Source organism: Arachis ipaensis, chromosome B9 (assembly GCF_059453495.1).
Source record: "Arachis ipaensis isolate K30076 ecotype BB chromosome B9, ASM5945349v1, whole genome shotgun sequence".
Classification (NCBI taxonomy): domain Eukaryota; kingdom Viridiplantae; phylum Streptophyta; class Magnoliopsida; order Fabales; family Fabaceae; genus Arachis; species Arachis ipaensis.
This window is the reverse complement of record NC_142444.1, coordinates 159067717-159090149: the sequence shown is the minus strand read 5'-3', so window position 1 is coordinate 159090149 and position 22433 is coordinate 159067717. Positions and strand designations below refer to the sequence as shown.

General features: G+C 30.6%; 3 protein-coding genes across 3 annotated transcripts; 1 reads left to right on the top strand and 2 right to left on the bottom strand.

Moving 5' to 3' along the window:
• Positions 1–66: 66 nt before the first annotated feature.
• On the bottom strand, positions 67–3919 carry LOC107618244 (amine oxidase [copper-containing] alpha 2, peroxisomal). Its single transcript, XM_021111218.2, has 5 exons — positions 3120–3919; positions 1712–2096; positions 1132–1245; positions 478–1016; positions 67–393 (listed from the first exon to the last, which is right to left on the bottom strand). Exons 1-5 carry the CDS (start codon positions 3902–3904, stop codon positions 195–197), a joined length of 2022 nt encoding a protein of 673 aa, XP_020966877.1. The 5' UTR covers positions 3905–3919; the 3' UTR covers positions 67–194.
• Positions 3920–7680: 3761 nt separating this feature from the next.
• On the bottom strand, positions 7681–12015 carry LOC107618246 (amine oxidase [copper-containing] alpha 2, peroxisomal). Its single transcript, XM_016320257.3, has 4 exons — positions 11129–12015; positions 9491–9875; positions 8621–8734; positions 7681–8549 (listed from the first exon to the last, which is right to left on the bottom strand). Exons 1-4 carry the CDS (start codon positions 11887–11889, stop codon positions 7836–7838), a joined length of 1974 nt encoding a protein of 657 aa, XP_016175743.1. The 5' UTR covers positions 11890–12015; the 3' UTR covers positions 7681–7835.
• A 4147-nt stretch (positions 12016–16162) lies between these two features.
• LOC107617166 (thermospermine synthase ACL5) lies at positions 16163–19017 on the top strand. Its single transcript, XM_016318944.3, has 10 exons — positions 16163–16721; positions 17141–17207; positions 17292–17386; positions 17468–17570; positions 17687–17775; positions 17904–18060; positions 18144–18219; positions 18301–18359; positions 18473–18609; positions 18691–19017. The coding sequence occupies exons 1-10, from the start codon at positions 16606–16608 to the stop codon at positions 18761–18763; spliced, it is 972 nt and encodes a 323-aa protein (XP_016174430.1). The 5' UTR covers positions 16163–16605; the 3' UTR covers positions 18764–19017.
• Positions 19018–22433: the final 3416 nt, after the last annotated feature.

Here is a 22433-nt window from a genome sequence, read left to right as displayed (position 1 = left end):
GTTTCAGTCTCTGGTTAGGGACTGAAAAAGGCATTTACTCAAAGTAGATAGAGACTGGAACGCACATATATCAAAGTAGATAGGGACTGATTTGGATTTTTAGATTTCTTAAGGGGTGGGAAGTCTATCAGACAAATGGATAGGGATCGAAAAGGGTATTTACTCAATTAATTAACAATATGTGAATGAATCCTTCATTTAGTACAATTAGACCAGTGCGCAGGTTCAGTTGATTTAGTCTTAAGGACAGGGTTTCTCTCGAAGAAATTAGTAGGCCTCAGCTCAAAGCCACTAGTCAAGGTTGGCATTATTGGGAAATCTTCCTGTGATGGAACATGATGAAATCCCATTGTGTACCACAACACTATGTCCTTGTTCTCTATCTCCCTATTCCTGTATATTCAATTATGAAAACTCAATCAACTACATCACATTAATAAGTCTTTAATTGGAAAACAATATTAGTCATGTATGTACCTTTGAGTCCAAGTAGCTATAGTATCATCACCTCTGCTGCGATCAACAAATAATCCACCAGCCCATTTCTCAGATTTATTATATGGCGTAACCCAAACATTATAGTTGGTGAATGCAGCTCTGATTTGTTGGAAATCATCGCTCAGCATAAGTGGGTGTGACACTGAACCCGGGATCAAACCGTACCCAATTTTATTTCCAGGTTTTGTCTTCTTGTTTGGATTAACAACTGCTAGCTCAAGAGGCTTCAACCCCAGCTTGATTTTGGCATCAGCTTCAGTCTTAGCGGTTTTACTCACAACAGTCCAATAACTTTTCCTTGGTATCTTCCTATCTTTGACTCTTGCAGTCTCCAAAGTGTTCTTGACAAAGGAGTTGTGCTCCCCATCAATGTCAAGGTCAAGATAATAGGTTAAGAAGTGGTCATGGTAGGTACCAATGGTATAATCCGCTAGCAATGTGCCGTATATGTCTTCTTTTACTTCATCAGTGTTGGTGTATGTCCCTGCTTTAACCTCTAATATTCCAGTAAGCCCAACCTATTTCAATTTTCAAACATCAACACTCTTATTAATAATTAATTAGTTACCATTGCATGCATGCGTGCATATATAACATAACCAAACAAATAATAATATGTCTTTATCGTATTACCCCAATTTTGATGCTACCACTTGGCTTAAATTCCCAATCTATAATATAGTCATAGTTTCCGACAGTTGACACCATTCTCACAACAAGTGTTACATCTGGCCTCACCTCCGTTATCTGCATACCTCAAAAAAGATAAATAAGGTAGTGTATGGTGGAGAAACAGACACGGAAAGATTGAGACTGAGAGACAGGGACTAAAAGACAGATATTGAAATAAATCTTAGTATTTTTTTTTGTACAAAATGGGAGACAGAAATTAAAACAAGAATAAAATTCTAATTTAATTTGTACAAAGGATAAAATTGGAATGAATTAATTGAAATGAGGGTATTTTAGATATAAAATATTATTAAAGTTTCAGTCTCCATCTCTAAAAATTTTAGTCTCATATGTCCCTACTTTTTGGAGGTACTGAAATTTTGGAGATAGAAACAGAAATTTTAATATCAGTCTCTCAACCAACAAACATGATATTGAGTCACAATCTCTCAATCTCTGTCTCATTACCTCAAAACAAACGCTAGCTAAGTGGCTACCTAAGAGACTATTCACGTAAAGTTGTGTTCATGTGAAAACGTACCAATACATTTGGGATTGCGACTTCCGTGTGACGCCACATGACGTCACCAGCATACTTTTCAAAGATGCAGAAAGCATTAGGTATCTTAACAGGTTTGCCATTGGCATCAGCAAAGAATGCATCTAAGAACTCAGCATTGGAAGGACAATCAGTGAGAGGCTCAAGTGAAGAAGCAGATTGTCCAAACCCAAATTCTCCACTGTCAAAATAGGATGTGTAGTACCAATCCTCAGTGGGGTCTTGGTATGGAACAAAAAGCTCTGATATGAAGCCTCTGTATAGTACTTGCCGATATTTCTGCATTTCCAGATCATACACTGAAGCCAGAGAAATTATTGGGCCAGCTCTAACGTCGAATCCAACATGAAACTCCCAGTTCGCCCAACTGTGTTCATTCCAATAGTGTAGATTTTTATAATAGAAAAGTATAAGTAGACAATGAAAATATTAAACAATGTGATCAATAGATTCGGATGTTCATTTCACTAGGTATACGGATAGTTATTTTAATATTAAGATTTAGATGGTTAACTTGGAGATGTAGTGTGTTTTTATTTGATTGGTGGTTGTTCATTTTGTTCAATATAGTCATTGTTTACTTAGCACTCCCCGTTTAGAATAAGGAAAAGTATAGGATACCAACATATTATCTGCCAATTTATTGCTAATAATTATTAATTATTATATTTTAAATACATATATAAAGAGACACATTCAGAAAATATATCTATAAAGACACTTCTATTAAACATAACTATAAAAAATACATTTTTATTAGACACATCCACGAAGACACTTCTATAAAACACAATTATAAATAAGAGTTGACAGAAGTTAGTAGATATGCTGTTGGTAACGTAGTGGAACCATTATAATAAATGTTCATATTTTTATTGTAAGTTCTCAATAATTTGATTTTTTTTTTCTTTTAGAAAGTTCACTTGGACAATATTTTTCCAAGGAAAAAAATCACAATAGTTAGATTTTTTCTTTTAAAAAGTTCAAAGTTGGACAATATTTTTCCAAGGAGAAAAATCACAATAGTTAGATGTGAAAGCGAAGGCAACAAGCTGATAGATCAACAAACAATAGAAAAATGTTAGAAAATAATCAAAATTTATTATTTATAGTCATTATTTAGTTATTAATATTTAAAAATATAAAATAAAATATATTGTTAAGATTTGAATTATAAACTAAAAAAATTATATACTAAAAAATTTAAATTAATGACTAAATAATAACTATAAATAATAAATTTTTTAATAATTATTAGAATATATTATTTTTTTATTACTTATTTATCACATGTTTTATGTTATATTTTTAAATATTAATAATTGATTAATAATTAAAAATAAATAAATTTCAATCACCTTCTAACATTTCTCTTTCTCTTATTAATTACCTTACAGTGTTACCATGGAGGTTGAAAGCAGGAGCAGCATGTTGCATAAGGGATATGCCTTTGAGGATAGGACCAAAAGGAGGCTTCAGCTTGGAAGCACGGTACTCAGTCCCCTCCGCCTTCGGCATCGGCACCACATACCTATCCTTGTAATCAACGATCTTCATCTCATCCATGTCAACCGTCGCTTCTACACCCTCCAACGGCCTCATGTACAAGTTAACACTCCCCTCTGTGTAGTAACACTTTATCTTCAGCAACCTTTTCGTCTTTTTCTCTCCGAACCAACCAACACTGAAGTCGGAGCACACAACCTCCGATATGTTCAACCCCCTCTTCTTCACTGACTCCTTAAAGGGTCCATAGCTGAATGGTAGTACCGACGCCGCCGCTTGTTCTTGAATGTTTAACATAGGGTAGCCATGGCCTTTGTACACTTTGCTTCCCACGATGGAGCGTCTTGACAAGTCCACTATTATCTCAAGAGACTGTTTCTTGAACCTCGCAATGACGTAGATTCTCCGCGGTGGTGGTGGGGTTTTGGTTTTGGAGTATTTCCATGAAAGGATGGTTGACTTTTGTGGCTCCTCCAAGCCCACGTATTGGAAGGCGATGGTGCTGTTTTTTGAGGTTTCTGGTGGGTAGGCTTTGAGGACTATGGTACGGACGAGGTTGATTTCCGAAGGGGTTATGGGGTCAAGTGGGTGAAGGTGGCTGCTGCACTCTACGTTCGAGCTCCAAATAATGGTGGTGAACACAATGAAGAAGAAGATGAAGTTCTTCATGGTTTGAAAACTATGTCCAATAATAACTAACAATTGTCCTTATATTATATTTATAGCATAAACTCCTAGCTGTATTAGAACCCAAACCAGTTGACCCAGTGTAAATAAAAAATAAAAAATAATTAAAAATTTAAAATTAAAATTTAATATACATATTTTTGCTAATATTTTAAAAATATTTAGCTATTCTAACATAATATGGAACAAAAACAATAAATATTTTGTTAATTTTATTCTTTCACAAATATTATTATTTTATTTTTATATTAAAATAATTATTATTTTTAAATTTTAATTATTTACTAATTAGTTTATATCTATTATACTATTATATACTATAAATATTTATTAAAAAAATAATATTAATAAATATTATATAATTATAAAAACAAAAAATAAGTGAATTTATAACTAAAATTAAAATTTATTAAATAGAAGTAAACTATTTAATAAAAAATATATATTATAATTTGCATATATATTAACAAAAAGAATCATCGCGCAGTGATTGTGAAGGACATTTATTCTTAGAGAATTTTAAATTCTAAATGATTCGATCGAACTTATTTTTATCGATTCATTCTAAATTTGATTGCTTCGTTTCGGTTCTTTATCTTATACGGTCTAAATATCAAACTAAATTCATATAAAATTTGATTTATTAGTTTGTTGGAACGATCGATTCAATTTTAAAAACTATAATACCTACCTTAGCCAATAAAAAACAAAATATAAGTAGTTGAAATGTGTATACCAGAATTTGTCATGGCAGATTTAAAATAATAAATTCAGATAATTTTAAAAAAAAATAAAAAATGTTTGTTCAAAAGAAAGATAGACAGAACTCAAGATATTATTCTAAAAAACACTTAAATATTTAAAGGAAGACTATGTACAGCAGCTATATATGTATGTATCGTCCTAACCTTAAATATACATCCAGGAGGAAAGCATCCTAAGTATTACCTACCAACCTCTTCGGGGAACAAAATATAACAACGTAACGTAACCTTTGCAATTGGAGGACGCTACATAGAATATGTGTCATTATCTACAATTTAAATCTAACAACTTTTCGTTTGACTTAATTATTAAAACATGGCAGAAAAGATATATATGCGATTGCTCTTGTGGACTTTTGATCAATGATAATGGCCGCCGGTTAGAACGGGATGACTACATAAAGAGCTAAATGTAGCATCTCTTATTAGTTTAGAAACAAATGTACCTAAACTAATTTAATATATATCATTAGATTTAACCTTTTTGTTTTGTTACAAAGAAAAAAAAGATAAAAAATAATTTGTCATGAGAGAAAAAAGAATGTCATTTTTCATATGTAATTTTTATATTGAGAATGACTAAAAATATAAGAAAGATATTATATATATATATATATATATATATATATATATATATATATTGCTCCTCATTTTTGTCCCTAGATTTGCTTTCCGTCCCGTCTTCATTTCTCGCCATGGGAGAATATTGCTCCTCATCTCCATTCTTCACAGGGTTCCATTTTTGGCGGGGACTCCATTCTCCATCTATCTTATAGTTCTAACTAATTATTAATTTCTATATGAATAGAACTGCAAGTATCAATCCTATACAAAAACAGCAAGATTTTATACAAAAAATCTAAATGATAAGATGGTGACTTCTTTCGAAATGATACAGTGGAGAAACACAACGGCGAGTCAGAGGACAGGGTAGTGGACGAGGTGGGAGACACAGCAACAAAGAGGAGAATAGACACGACGACAGAGTTACGGAAGGGATCGCCGCAAATAGAGAGCACGACGCGGTGAGGGTGATGGCACAGTGAGGTGTGCGATACGGTGAGAAGGGAGAGTGGCAAAGGTGGCTGCAAAAATGTTGAATGGAATATGGGCAGCATTAGGATCTATGAATTGAAAAAGGATTATACAAATGAGGATTAGGAGTTTTGGGTTTATATGTGTGTGTGAAATGACTAAAAAACATATATGGGAAATAAACTATTAAAGACAATTTAATAAATTTATTAATTTTGGGGATTAGCAAGGATGGGACGGGGACCTCCGCTCGGGTCTCCGTACCTGTCTCGGAGAAATTTTGTCTTCCATCTCCATCTCCATTCCCACTGAAAAAATTCTCTAAAATCATATCCCTATTTGGGCCGTCCTCGGAGAAATTTTCGCGTTTCGAAAAGTTTTGCCATATATATATATATATATATATATATATATATATATATATATATATATATATATTATGAGATGGCAGGAAAATATATGCTATTGTGCAGGGACGGTTCCAAGTATATTGGTATGTGGGCAAGCGCCCCCACTACAATTTAAATTTTTTTTGAGTAGTATATGATAATAATATTTATTTGCTTCATTAGATTATTAAATTTGACCCCACAATAATTTTTTACTCAACTTTTGGTATTTAATCATCAATTTAAAAATTTTATATTAGATATTCGTTAGAATGATCAATTCTAATATTTAAACGAAATTAGTATTCTTTTTTAAAAATATTATTCTTTTCAAATTAGCTTTAATTTTTGTGTAGCAACTATATTAATTGAATGAACTTTTTTAACTATGAATATCAATAAGAGTCGGCTTCTAATTGTGCTGGGAAGTGAATTTTTAAATAATTGTTTAGTATTATATATGGAAAGAGAGAAAGTTTGATAGTAGTGTTAAGAGAAAAATTACTTAATTTTTTAAAAATATAAAATCTAAAAGAATAGAATTTTAAATTATATATTATTATTTAAATTATTATTTTAGTATTTTAATTTGTATATTAGATATTTTGAAGGCTAATCATATTTTATAATAACAAAATATAATCATAACAATAATCATGCTATATGTACATAAAAAATAATTATCTATATAAAATATATATTAAAATATAAAATACACATTAAAAATAAGTTAAACAATACATGTATTTATACACAGATATATAGTGGTTAAAAGATAATTTAATATTTAATTTTTTATATACATATATTATTTTTATTATAAAAATTATTATCATATTATATCAATTTTGTCTCCACTATCAAAATTTTATGGATCCGTCACTGTGGACTTTTGATTAATAATGTTTGGAATGAAATTACTATGTATTTAGCAAGAAGAATATTAAAGGATTAATAGAATTTATTATTTTTTATTAGTAGTTAATTATTAATATTAAAAATGTCAATTAAAAATATATTACTAAATTATTAGATTAAAAAATTTAGATAATGACTAAAAATAATAAATTTTATAAATTTTTTAGTATTTTTCTTTTAATTAATATTTTGGTTTGATAAATAACATACATATAGTGACATTTTGGTATAACAAATTCAAAAATAGGGTCGGTTTTAAATTGATCGATGATTATACTTAAATCATAAAGTATTGACTTAATAACATTACATTATTATAGTCGCCGTGTAAATTGAAGAAATTACAAGAGTGGTGAATGGTTTCAAATTTCGATGAATATGCTATTGTGGACTTTTGATTAATAATGTTTAGAACGTGATGATTATGTATTTTTTTAGTAAGATGAATATTAGGGGAGTAATAAAATTTATTATTTTTTACTAGTATGGTGAATTATTAATATTTAAAAGTATAAGTTAAAAATATATTATAAAATTATTAGATTAAAAAATTAGACAATAACTAAAAATAATAAATTTTAAAGACCTTCTAATAATTTTTTTTATATTAATATTTGGTTTGATGAATGACATATAGTGACATTTTGGTATAACAAAATAAAAAATAGGGTCGCTTTTTAATTGCTTGATGATTATACTTATCAAAGTATTGACTTAATAACATTACATTATTATAGCGTGTAAATTGAAGAAATTACAAGAGTGGTGAATGGTTTCAAATTTCAATGAAATGCAAAGATAAAGGAACTAATTAACTATTGCTTTAAGGACAGGGTTGGCCTCAAAGAAATTGGTAGGCCTAAGTTCAAATTCAACATTAAGCGTTGGCATAACCGGATAATCTTCCTGTGAAGGAACATGGTGAAACCCCATCGTGTACCACAATACTATATCTTCTTTCTCTATCTCCCTATTCTTCTTGCTCCTAACGGCTAAAGAATCATCCCCTCTACTACGATCCACGAATAATCCAGCGGCCCATTTTTCAGATTTGTTGTAAGGTGTGACCCAAACATTATAATTGCTGAATGCCCCTCGTATTTGAGGATAATCATCACTTACCAGAAGAGGATGTGCAACTGACCCCGGTAACAACCGGTAGCCAGTCTTGTTTCCCCGTTTTGTTTTCTTGTTAGGATTCACCACTGCCAGCTCAGCAGCTTCCAACCCCAGCTTCACTCTCCCATCAGCTTCCGTTTTAGCAGTATCACTCACAGTTGTCCAGTAACTTTTTCTAGGGATCTTGGGATCTTTGACTTTCCGAGTCTGCAAGGTGGTTTTCACAAATGAGTTGCGTTGACCATCAATGTCAAGATCAAGGTAGTATGTAAAGAAGTGGTCATGGTACACACCAATTGTGTTATCTGATAGCAATGTGCCGTGGATGTCTATCTCCCCTTTAATTTGATCCGTGTTGATGTATGTCCCTCCCTTCATCCCCAATATTCCAGTAAGCCCAACCTAATTATTGTCACTAATTAATTAGTAATTAAATCAGCATTGGCTAGAATTAATTAAACCTTAATCCTTACCCCGAATTTGATGCTACCACTTGGCTTAAACTCCCAGTCAATGACATAGTCGTAGTTGCCCACAGTTGAAACCATTCTCACCACTAGGCTTACATCTGCCCTAACCTCGGTTATCTAACAGCAAAACCATCACATCACAAATGGACATTATTATAAATGAGCATGCCGCCAAATTAATCTTTATATATTTTATATTTTAATATATATTTTATGAGTAAATAATTAATTTTGTATTTAAAAAATCATTCATTTTTTAAATTAATCTCCAATTTTTTTTATTAAATTTGTCTTTTAATAATTTTAAGTTGATCGCATTAGTTTTTCTGTCATTTTTGTTACTTGTGGTATCAAAATTTGCTGATATAGCAATAGCACCATACGTGACATCACAGTAACATTATAAATTTATAAAATTATATCAAATCAACTCTAAATTGAAAAATTTTAATGTTTTAAAGTGTCTCTCAATTTGAAATTAATTTAATATAATTATATAAGCTTATCATGTTAATAATCAATTAGAATTATCAAATATATGCTGTGGTAAAGTTCAATTATGATACTAGATCCAGGTATTCTGCATAGATTCTAATTGTGTGTTATAGTCAGTATAATGTTATTTAACGTGCTATATTAATAAATTTTAACATTGTTAATAATAGAAATAATGGAATAACTAATGTGACTAATTTAAAATCTTTAAAAAACAAATTTAATTAAAAAAATATTTTAATAATAGATTTGGAGAATTTGTGTTTTCTCCAGATGAATTTGACCATTTACTCTATATTATTTTATACAAGTGTGCCCACTAATTTAGTAATTATATATATAGATTATAGATTAAAGGAAAAGAGAAAAAAATGGTACCACTTGATTTGGGATTGCGATTTCTGTGTGACGCCACATGATATCACCGGCATGCTTCTCGAATATGCAGAAAGCATTAGTTATCTTAACTGGATTGCCATTGGCATCGGCATAGAATGCATCTAAGAAGTGAGCATTGGGAGGGCAATCTGTGAGAGGCTCAAGTGAAGATGCAGATTGTCCAAAGCCGTATTCGCCACAGTCAAAGTAAGTTGTGTAGTACCATTCCTCCGTGGGGTCTTGATATGGCACAAACACCTCTGATATGAATCCTCTGTATAGCACCTCACGATACCTCTGCTTTTCAATATCATAGATTGAGGCCAATGAAATTATTGCCCCAACCTGAAAGTCGAACCCCAAATGGAATTTCCAGTTCCCCCAACTGTTCACACCAAATCCAATCAGCCTTAACTATGGTTAAATTATTTAAATTAATATTAATAAAAGAAATTTCATATATACTTTCTCAACAAAAATATTATGTATGCACTAAAAAATAATTAAATTAGTTATTATATATTTAAAATAAAAATATTATTTATATATTAAATTAATCATCATATATTATTTAGGAAAAGTCTAGAAGTCAGTAATTTTTGTGTTTTGTGGCCAGCACTTAACCATCAAAAGAAAAGTGAGTGATCTTCCACCATTAGATGTAATCTCACACCATTAAAAACACTATTAATGGCCAATTGATGATTACAAAACATAAAAATTGTTGACCCCTATCACTCCTCTATTATTTAATTTATTTTTAATATCTAATATATATTTTATAGTCATGGTTAATTTTAGTGTATGCTTAATATAGTTGTATTCGAAATGAATAATTTATTTAATCACTGATTTTTATATATAAATAAACATATCACACTCATTACATTTAAGCGAAGCATACGAGAATAGGGGATGCTCCCATAAAGACACGTAAAAAGACGCTTATGTGTCGCATTATTATTGGATGTATTAATGAATCGGTTATTTTTTAATTTCTTAATAAATTAGAATAAAATTGATTTTTTTTATAACAATAACAATAAATCTATTTTTTTAGAAATTTAATTGTATTTTTAAATTTTTAGGAATTTAAATATCCGCAAAACAAAAAGTTAGGGGTATATTTGTCTTTTTATCAAAAAATTTTAAGATATTCGATTTAGATTGTGTAATTCAATCGGATCAAATCGAATCTAATAATTATAAGAAAAAGTCTAGGGGTCAGCAGTTTTGTTGAATTTTGGCCAGCATGTAGCCAGCGGAGAAAGGTGAGTCATTGGATGAAATCTCACACCAATCTCACACCATTAGATTATCATTGATGGCTATTTGATGGCTACCAATCACAAAAATTGCTGGCCCCTAGCATTGCTCTATAAAAAAAATATTCAATAATAATATAACACATGTAAACTTCTTTTAAAAAAAGACATTTTTAGTGTCTTTATTAAAATGGTCTGCATGAGAATAAACCAACAAGGCACCAATCTTGCAAACAAACAAAAGAATAAAACAAAGGCAATAATGGTCTCGTAGATCTACTAGTATATGTTTGTTTCCTAATGAAATTAAATGAATGCGACAAATATGAAAATAATTGACTAATATGATAGAAAAAAAATGATGATAACGAACCTTACAGAGTGACCATCAATGGTGAATCCAGGTCGATGTGGTTGCGTGACATTTACCCCATTAAGCTTAGGACCAAAGGGTGGCTTCAGATTCGACAATCGGTACTCAGTGCCTTCGCCTTTAGGCACCGGAATCCCAAACCTGTCAGAGAAAGAAAGGATTCTCATGTCATCAAGATCAGCCACCATGGCCACACCTTCCAAAGGCCTAGCATAAAGATTGGCGGTTCCATTTGTGTAATAACACTTAACTTTGACGGTCCTTTTGGTCTTTTCCTCTCCAAACCAACCAACAGTGAAGGCAGCACACACAACCTGAGACATGTTGAGAGCCCTCTTGTTGAGCGAGTCCTTGAAGGGTTCATAGCTGAATGGTAGCTGTGAAACGAGACCCTGTTCCACAAAAGTCAACGTGGGGAAGCCATGCCCCTTGTAGACTCTTGTTGAGATTATGGAGCGCGTTGACAAGTCCACTGTCATCTCCAGTGACTGCTTTTGGAACCGGGCAATGACGAAGGCGCGGCGTGGCGGCAGAGACGGTGCCCTGGACTTGGAGGAGAGCCATGAAAGGATTTGTGGCTTGTCGGGTTCATCCAATGCCACGTGTTGAAAGGTTAGGTTGGATGATGATGATGTTGGGTATGAATTAGTGATTATGGTTCGAACAAGGTTGAGCTCTGAAGGGGTCAGAGGGTCAAGAGGGTGTGCTTCTGCACACCTCCAACAAACTTGGATCAGGACCAACACCATCACTATCTTCATTTTCTTGCATCAAATTAACCATTCCTACTTAAGCTTAGCTTCTAGATCTTATATATCATATCATCATATCTTAATAATTGAGCTGAGCTTCACTCTGTTCTGTCAAACAACCCATGCATAATAATTGAATGAAAGAAATTCAGGAGTAGATTCAGGTGTAATCAATTTCATGTGAAGTTGATAATTGAGAGTTATTGGATAAAAAATTTAGTCAAATTATTTAATGATTTTCAGCTATCAACTTCATATGAAGTTGACTACATCTGAATTTTTACCAATTGAGAGTTGAAAATCGTTAAATAATTTGATATGTTTATCTAAATTATTATCTAATAATTTTAAGTTATCAATTTCATATAAAATTAACTGAACATTAGTTTCTACCTAATTGAATTACAGTGTGTGTAATCATATAGAATCAGACAACTGGAAAGAGCAGTTGGCATTCAAAAAATATTGCTTAAATTAAATTTCTTTTATAGCTCCACGTCTTCTTGTCGATCATATCAGATTTTTATTTATTTGTTTATTATTGTATGCTTGTTTAACGTTTAATTAATTTATTGAACCCTATTTTAACAGGAACTATATCTAATTATTAATCAACATCGAAATCAAGCAGCTTTCACGTGGACAGAATATATTGAATATTTTCATTGTCACCAAGGATCAAGTGGACATATTATTGTCACCAATTATCTTCTGTTTTTATTTAAAACAATTTGATTGAGTACACACAATTGAATACATATAATATTTTTCTTTTTTTGGCGTCTTTTTTTTTTTTGGACAGAGACCTGGGCCATCAGATCAGCCCAGGCCAAAAACAAAGAACCTCTGCCCCCAAATCGACCCAGTACTCACTTAATCTATCCGTCTGTTGCACTAGAAAAACGGCTAAATTTTACATGTTTAAAAACATCTTTTTCTTCACAGCATCGGCGTGGGAACCAGAATTATGTGCGGTGGTGGCGCCTAGTGGATGGCTCGGAGACTAAATTTTATGGAGCCTCCAGTGTAACCTATCTAGTTACCGCCCCAACAGTTGGGTTGTCTCTGTTTTTTTGGCGTCTAATTGAATACATTAAATTTTGTGGTGGCCAAGAGCCAATGCAATCGGCCTACAACATTGGTCTGTACCACCGGTGTTTCAATTATTTTAACCGCTCTTGGTTTTTACGGTATCTCCCAATTCGACAAGTTAAGGATTAATTCGCTGCGATATTGAATTTGGTTTGTTGCTGGTCTGCATGCATAAGGCGATATTCGAACTTCCGACACTTACTTAAACAGACTAATGAACTAACCACCAGAACAACCCAACTTGGTGGTAAAAAGATTGCTTTATCTCCATCAATTTCTCCTTTGTAATTTCCTTTTCTTTGGGCCTTTGGCCCCATTTCAATTAAAAAAAATCATTCAAAAAAAAGGACAAGTACATGGCTAAAAAACCGTAAATAGTTTTTTATTAACAACTAAAGCCCAACAAACAAAGAAAACTAACCACAAACAATCCTGGAATTAACAGCTCCTATAGCATCAGCAAAGAAATGAAAGGAAATACAAAACGGTAATAAAAAAAAAAAAAAAAAGAAATGACAACCATAACTTAAATTATGATCAAATAATGTCAATTTGAGTTTGCTTCTATGAAATTACATATAATCAATATAAATTAATCTAGTAGTTGGTTTATTACTTTCTTTAAATAAATATTGGATTAAATTATATTTTATGTATGCAATAATTTATTAATCCTTAACTAGCTTTGAGGCCTTACTATCTCTTATATATAGTTAAGATCCAAACCATACTAAGGTCCAAAACCCTTTTTTTATTAAGAAAAATATAGTGTTTATTTCAATTTAGTATGTTAAAGATATTTGTGAGTTCAACTTGAGAAAGAGAGTACGGTGTTTAGGAAGCCATAATAAACAAGCATAGAAGGAGGTTGAGTCCATGATAGCTTCTCCAAAACCCGAAACAAGGATGATTTGATTGAATTCATGGTTGGGTAGCAGCAGGAGCAATAATAAGTATTAATTAATAGCATCCCCTCTCGTGTGGAAACCATCATCATGCTGATGCTAAACTTACATCAACGTAATAGAACCCCACTTTGTAATACATAGACACTAGCTAATAATAATTAAGTGTTTACCACTATTTAGGGGGCAAGAAAAATATCTTGTTATTATTAAATAATATAAATGTTCTTTTAAGTTGTATATAGTAGCTACATGATGATGAGTTAGTTAGTTATGGAGATGGCAATTGGCACGCGTATGCTTCTCTTTCATAGCTTTTGAAGCAACAAAGAGAATATATATGATGGTCTCCACTCGCACGCTCGCTCTATGTTATCATCTCCCAAATTGCACGCTATGCTATGCTATCCTATGCTTTCATCTCTCTCTCTCTCACAACAAATAAATAACCAGATTTTTGCCAATTCTTATTCCCACATACAATCATCATCATCTTTTACCTTTTTCCTTCTAATATATATTATATTTTCTTTTCTTACTTTATACATATATAAAACCATCTCCAATGCCACACCTTGTTGCATTAAAACCATGATATATTATAGGAAGAGTTTTAGATATACGGAGAATATCGATGTTTCAGTTGTTTTAATCGTTGATCTGAATTATAAAAAATATATATTATATATTAATTAAAATCAATGATTAAAACAACTGAAACACCGATATTTCCGGATACAACTAATAACTTTCCTATATTATATGTTAAGGCACTAGAGCTAATGGGATAAAATAACACCACTTAAATTTGTAAATGAGAAATAAATGGAATTGAACCAAATAGGTTAGACAATAATAAAAATAGTATGATTAAATAATAGAAATTAGAGGTTTATAATATTCTTTTATATATTATGAAAATTTATATAAAAGTATTACAAGATCTTATTAATTTTTATTTATTAATTTTATGTAAAATTTAACATATACGTTAACAATGTCTTAACCATTTATATATAGTTTGCTAAAAGTAATAATATAAATAAACAAATTTAACAAATTATCGTGATATCAAGTTGATAAATATCAATTTAATTATATCAATTTGTCGTTTTTTTATCCAATTGTCTTTATTTTTGTTCTTTTTTTTTATTCATTTTTTTTATTTAGGTCAATTTGGATAAACAAGTTAATTAAATTCTTTTTGAAAAAATAACTTAAACAATAAATAACTATATTAAAAGTAGCTTATAAATAAGTTATTTTGTATTTGGATTTTTAATTCTAAAAATATTTATATCTTAAAAGAAATGTGATAAAAAGTAGTAGTATTATGAGAGAATTCTTTTTTTTTTAACTTCTCTATAAACTTCTAAATAGCTTTTTAAAAAGCTGTAATTTGGTTTTGAAAATTACACCAGACATTAATACTACTACTTTTCATAAGTCAAAAGTTCAAAAAAATTATTTTTGAAATTCCCCAAACGGACCTTTATTTCACTTGAAATTGAATTGTACATGCATCTTGAATGCTTTAAAAGTTGTTTGGATAATAATGATAGTTTGACAATTTTGACTAAAATTAAAATTACAGTATATATAATTTGGTCCTTTTTTTTTTTTTCTCAAATTTAGAAGTGAGACTTGAACCTAATATCTCTAAGTGAAGATAGGAGAGATTATATCATTTGAGCTATAACTTGTTGATATATGTAATTTGGTCATTTTTTTTTACCAAAAATAAAGAAATTCGAATTTACGACCTCTCAGGTGAGTTGAAGAAATGCACAAAAGCTATATTCTAAATTCTATTTTTAAAAAATCTTTGATAAAATATTCTCTGAGTTCACTTGAGCATCAAAATGCATGCATTTTGCAGTCTACCCTATTTTCTTCAGAAAGTTGAATTATACTTCATCCTTAAAGAAGAAGAATAAAATTTAATTATTTCAAGAACTGAAATATACATCGAACAATATCCATGTCATCTATCTAGTAATTAAGGTTATGATTATTGATATAAATATCACATACTATATATAGGAAAATTTTGGTTTATACTTTATACATCTAAAAGATATTATATTATACTTTATGTTAACACTTATTTCACTATGCTTAAATTTGAATACTGAATACCATCCTAGCTAGTGTTGTTTTCCACCTTTATATCCTGTTACATGGATTTAAAATGACACATCCACCTTTTAATATTCAAATACCGATGCTGCAATGGATAAATTTGCGTGCTCTTTATAGTTTAGTTGTAGGCCATGATTACAAGTAGATGGAAGAATACCCACCGGATCATAGTATATAATATATAGTACACATGGACAACTTTCAAATATGTATTAATGTTGTCACAAAAGCAAGATTATGGTAATCTAATTTACACAAAAAAGAAGTGTTACTTTATATTACATTTTCACATGGACATGGTAAAAATAAACTATTCAGTTTGTACGTGTGATTGAACTTTATAATGGATTGAACACATAGGAGTATATAGCTACATGCATTGTGACTGAAATCAACCTCAGAAACTTCCCAGAGATTCTTTGGTACAGGAGGATATCATTTCTCTTTTCAACTTGGCTTTGCTAGATTTCTTTGATATCAATCATCATTGTCCCTTCACCTTCTATATATTCTCCTCCCATTCTCCATTCTCTCCACTCCACTTCTCCTCTCTAGCTCTCTTTAATTTGTCAAAGTTTTGGAAGATATGGGTGAGGTAGCTCTCTCAAATGGACAGAGCCATTCTCTGAATGGTTATAGGAAGAGCTGTTGGTATGAAGAAGAGATTGAAGACAACTTAAGATGGTGTTTTGCTCTTAATAGGTACATCTTTTTAACTACTCTTCTTCCAAATTCTTAATTAGGCAACCCAAATGTATCATATCTGCTGTTTAGAGAAACCACATTACAGTTTAGTTTCCTTAACTGCTCAGAATCAAATGAAGTTTTGCTTTTACCTTGATACCTTTTATCTTTGGGTAAAAAGAAGCAAGAATATCACCAACAATTTGGTGATTGCAACTACTTCTCATGTTAGGAAAAGCAAAAGTAGAAGTGATCCTACAAAGTCATAAGCTCTTTTCACCTGTCTCCATGATAGGGAGACAAAAGACAACATATAATGAAAACAAAGACAGGGCTTTTTTCTATTGCAAACTTTAGCACTATATCAAATATCTTATTAATTTGTTTCAAAGACACTATCATAAGATTACTTTCTTTTTCTATCTTTGTGGGTGTAGTATATTGCATACAGGAGCTAGCCAATACCAAGATATTGCACTGTTGGACACAAAGCCCTTTGGAAAGGTGAGCCTTCTTGGATCATTATATAAAAGAATTAGATATATATGCCTTTATGAAGAGGAAACTAAATTTATGTGGTTGTTGCAGGCATTGGTAATTGATGGGAAGCTTCAGAGTGCTGAGACAGATGAATTTATCTACCATGAATGTCTTGTTCATCCACCAGTCCTTCACCATCCTAAGTAACTCCCTCCTCTATGTTCTTTAAGAATCTAATTCATTCCCAATCCCATATGATTTACATTGAACTTTTGTTCATTCAGCCCAAAAAATGTTTTTATTATGGGGGGAGGAGAAGGATCCACTGCAAGGGAACTGCTGAGGCATAACACCATTGACCAAGTTATAATGTGTGACATTGATGAGGTAAATTAAATTAAAACCTCCTAAGTACTAAGTTAGCAAATTATTATTATACATGATGATGGAGCCAGATTATTAACCAATTCCATTTTCATTGATGCTTGATTTTATCACATCAGGAGGTGGTGGACTTTTGCAAATCATACTTGGTAGCTAATGGGGAAGCTTTCTGTGATCCAAGACTTAAGGTCATCATCAATGATGCCAGGTCTGATAATAATCAAATAATAAACTCTTGTGCTTCCTGAATTATTGATCATGAAATAATAAACTCTTGTGCTTTCTATTAGCTAGGAATGAATAAATTCTAACAGAATGTGTCATGATGAATTAAAGGGCTGAGTTAGAAGCTGGAGAAGAGAGGTATGATGTGATAGTTGGGGACTTAGCAGACCCCATTGATGGAGGCCCTTGTTATAAACTTTACACAAAATCCTTCTATGAGTTCACTGTCAAACCAAGACTGAAGGAGGGTGGCATATTTGTGACACAGGTACTATAAGACCAATGTCCATAACATGAATCAAACATTTATTAGAGGAAACAAAATTAAAGTAACATTTCTATATTGTTCAGGCAGGACCTGCTGGAATATTCAGCCACACTGAGGTCTTTTCATCTATCTACAACACATTGAAACAGGTTTTTAAGTGTAAGTAATCTTTTACCCTTCTTTATGTAATGCTATTTTGATTTGAAAGTTACCAAATTAAGCAGTTGACCACTTTTGCAGATGTTGTGGCTTACTCAGCTCATATCCCATCCTATGCTGATATCTGGGGATGGGTCATGGTAAAGATTATTACTTTATCATAAATTTTAAGAAATTGTTTTATATGTTATGTCACAGTAGGAAATGGACCTCATCATATCTTAATCATTCTTTTGCTCTTGGAATATAACAGGCTTCAGATTTTCCATTAGAGTTGAATGCAGAAGAGATAGACATGAGAATGAGAGAAAGGATTAAGGGGGAAAATAGATATCTGGATGGCAAAACATTCTCATCAGCCTCAACATTGAGCAAAGTTGTTCGCAATTCGTAAGTGAAATCAAATTATAAGTTTGTAACTTTTGCGTCTCTCAAATATCTATTGTTGACAAGCATAGACACTATTAATAGGTTGGACAATGAAACTCATGTATACACAGAGGAAGCTGCAAGGTTCATACATGGCCATGGCAAGCACGCTTAATTAACCAAGCTTCACAACAAGTATCACAACATATATAAAGAAAACAAGTGAAATCCCATGTTATGTTTTTCTTTGATTTTTTTTTTTCATGTGTTCCCTTACCTAGCTTTGTTCTTCTCTTTTATTTTTCCTTCCTTAGTGTGTTGTTCGCTCAAAAAGGGTACTCAAAAAAGGTCCTTTTTTCTACGAATATGCAGATATAGTCAACTACTTAACGGAAGTACAAGGATGGTTACTAGTACTATGAATCTATCATAATGGGTTTGTTTTTTTATTTTTTTTTGCTAAAGGACTAATTCATTACGACATAATACTCAATTTGGTTTCTAAACTTACACGCGAGTCTCAATTTAGCCTCTGAAATTTTAATTACCTCTATAAACGTGCCTCATATTAGTCCCTAAGACCATTTTTAGTATAAAAACGTTAATAGGACGTTGTTGTAGACTATCACATGTCACGTTAAAACTTGTAAAATGATCTCGTTTTGGTTTTCACATTTAAATAGCTCAAAAACGGCATCGTATTACTTATTTTGTTAGGTAAAATTTTAATAAACATCATTTAGGATGTTGTTTTTAGGTTATTTGAGTGCCAAAACCAAAACAACATCATTTTACAAAGTTTATTGTGGCATCCGGCTGTCACGATAGTGTTCCGTTAACATTTGTACGTTGAAAATTGTTTCAAGGACTAACATGAGTTATGTTCACAAAGTTTGGAGACTAAATAGAGGCAACTGAAACTTTAGGGGCTAAATTGAGACTCGCGTGTAAATTCAGGGACCAAATTGAATATTATCTCAATTCATTATGGATCTGAACTCTATTTACCGGTTTGTCGCTGACCAATAGGTTGTTACATACACAAGACCACTCGACTTGACTAACCCAAATTAGTTTAATGGGCTTGGCTTTATTAAGCAAAAGTTGGGTAAAGGCATGGGCCTAAATTTGGAATACGGGTGTGATCAATATATATTCTTATCAAATCCAAAAAAAAAAAGATATATTCTTATCCAACCCAAAAAAAAAAAAAAGAAAAATTGGACCCCAAATTACAAAAATAAAATTAATTTAGGAGCTATTTAGTAACAAGAGACTTGGATGATAAGAACTATTAATAATCTTCTTTACCCATCTCAATTTGATCCTCTAATAAAAATATTATTCATCTGATGTGGACATTGAAGGTTTTGCACTTTCTTTTAAGAGCGATGAAGTGATTGCTAATTATTTCATGCCTTGGTATACAATCATACATCATATATAATGCAATTTCTATATTATTACATTATATAAATCAGTATACATCCCATGATCACAATGCACCGACCAATAACAACGAGATGTCTTGTTTATATCTTAAATTAAGGTGGTTGAGTAATCAATGATAGGCACATTTACGTAACATATAACACTGTTTGATACATTGGTTAGTTGTATTTGTTGCTTGAGACAAAACACATTCTACCCTTTCTTAATCAAACCCGATTATCATATCGCTCAGAATACATTATTGAATTTTTAATTTAATTTGATTTCCCGTTACGCTCTTTGGTGCATGATGAAAGCCACATTATTGTTTTCGTCGTCACTCATCATCAATCACACTCAATATTTGCTGTTAAAGTTGTTTGATCTAATATAATTCAGTCCTCTTTTATATTATTTTGGATTAATGTTAAGTGGAACAAATTAATCCAAGTCAGATATATTATATATCTCATCGGTTACTTCATTGGGCTTGTCATGTTTTTATAATAGCAATTATTTTTATGGATCTTGTTGTGTTCTTTTCGTATAAGGCTTAGTTTGATTAAGACTCTTTATTGTATTGTAGGATTTAGTTTCTTGATTGAAATAATTAAACCAAGTCAAGTGAAATGAGTATATAAGATTGCAATTTGAATTAGTATCTTTTAAGTCCATGTATAATTGTATATGAAATTCGAGGAGTCTAATTTATAATTACGTTAAGAACTCGAATGGTGATAAAAAGAGATGGAACAAAAGACAAAAATCACTAAATTGCAAATCAGCTTGTTTCATTGGAAGGAAGCGAAGCGACTTAGATAAAGATATTAAAAACGTCTTTTTATAAAGATATTTTTTAAAAATTAAAATTTAACACATATAATCAATTAAATTATATTATTTTTATTAAAATTAGACTAGACAAATCAGTTAATAAAAAAAATTACTATAATATCTCTATTATAAAATATAACTAAAATATTTCTATTATATATATATATATATATATATATTGAAAATTTTAAATTCTAATCGTATAACAATAGAGAAGAAAATGACTAAAATTTAGAATTCTCAAAATTAATATATATAATAAGAATATTTTAGTTATTTTATATAATAGGGGTATTGTAGTTATTTTTTATAAAAAATAATATTAATTTAGACGGATTCAAAATTTAATTTACTATTTTTCGGTCAAATTAATTTGTCTGACCTAATTTTAAAAAAAATAACATAATTTAATTGATTATATGTGTTAAATCTTAATTATTAAAAAATATCTTTAAAAAAAAAATATTTTCTGCGTCTTTATGGGAGCATCCCCTCGTTTCAATTGTTCAAATTAAAGTTTCACAAGGAACTTTCACACGGCTAAGTTTCTAAATCACTACTCTCAAGTTCACATGATACAAACTCATAATTAATTTGAGAAAGTTCTAGAGAGTAACTTAAAATGTAATAGATATAATTATTTAGAATGAATGGATTAAAAAATATTGGCCAACTAATACAATTTTTTTCAAATAAGAAAATTTAATTTCCTTAAATTAAAAAAAAATACTAGAGAAATAACATGTTTAGTAAAAAAAAGAAACTATATCCATTGAGAAAAAATTGCAAACTTACATATTTAAATAACAAAATTATTTATAGTGATATCTAAGACACTTTAAATATTTCTCAGAAGATGATAATATCTCATCAACTAGTAGTCTAGTACATACACTCTTTAAAATACTTTAATATCATTCTTTCCTTATATAAATAATATTTTACATAAATAAGCATTAACATAATGTTATTTAAGATGTTAATTATCTCATATTCAAATTAGAAAATCATAAATTCAAATTTCAGATATTGCAAAGTATACTTTTTTATAAATTATGTATGATGAAAGATAATTTTAAAAAAAAACTATGTTACGTGCACATATATTAAAATCAGCCACTAGTATAAAATACATATTAGAATATAAATACACATTAAAAATAAATTAAATCACACATATATTTATATATAAATATATTGATAGCTAATTTTAGTGTACAAATAACATTTTTTTTTAAATTATGCACAAAACATCTCTCATATTTATCCTATTACACATATTAAATACATTAGAAATTATATATATTTCTTAGAAGAGTAATTTTTCACGTTCAAGCAATTTTACATCCAACTTCATTCAAGTGATTTGAGTTACGTGTTTCTTTTTCCTGTTTTCTCGTTCCTTTGCGCTTCAATTTCGGATGCTACGTCTTCTTCTTCTCCTCCTTTTTTATTATTTTTTAATTTTGTTACCATCATCACCAACAGCACCTCTTCTTCCTATTAGAATTTCGTCTCCTCCTCCATCATCATCATCATCATCGTCATCATCATCGTTATTATCATTGTCTTCTATCTTC

Coding starts and splice junctions, on each gene's coding strand:
- LOC107618244 (XM_021111218.2), bottom strand. CDS start 3,904: ATGAAGAACTTCATCTTCTTCTTCATTGTGTTCACCACCATTATTTGG. Junction 1,246..1,711: donor TCGCAATCCCAAATGTATTG/GTACGTTTTCAC, acceptor TGAGGTATGCAG/ATAACGGAGGTGAGGCCAGA. Junction 394..477: donor ATAGCTACTTGGACTCAAAG/GTACATACATGA, acceptor TTGAATATACAG/GAATAGGGAGATAGAGAACA.
- LOC107618246 (XM_016320257.3), bottom strand. CDS start 11,889: ATGAAGATAGTGATGGTGTTGGTCCTGATCCAAGTTTGTTGGAGGTGT. Junction 9,876..11,128: donor ATTGATGGTCACTCTGTAAG/GTTCGTTATCAT, acceptor TGGTGTGAACAG/TTGGGGGAACTGGAAATTCC. Junction 8,550..8,620: donor GTGGTAGCATCAAATTCGGG/GTAAGGATTAAG, acceptor GACAATAATTAG/GTTGGGCTTACTGGAATATT.
- LOC107617166 (XM_016318944.3), top strand. CDS start 16,606: ATGGGTGAGGTAGCTCTCTCAAATGGACAGAGCCATTCTCTGAATGGT. Junction 17,387..17,467: donor CCAGTCCTTCACCATCCTAA/GTAACTCCCTCC, acceptor TTGTTCATTCAG/CCCAAAAAATGTTTTTATTA. Junction 17,776..17,903: donor GTCATCATCAATGATGCCAG/GTCTGATAATAA, acceptor GATGAATTAAAG/GGCTGAGTTAGAAGCTGGAG.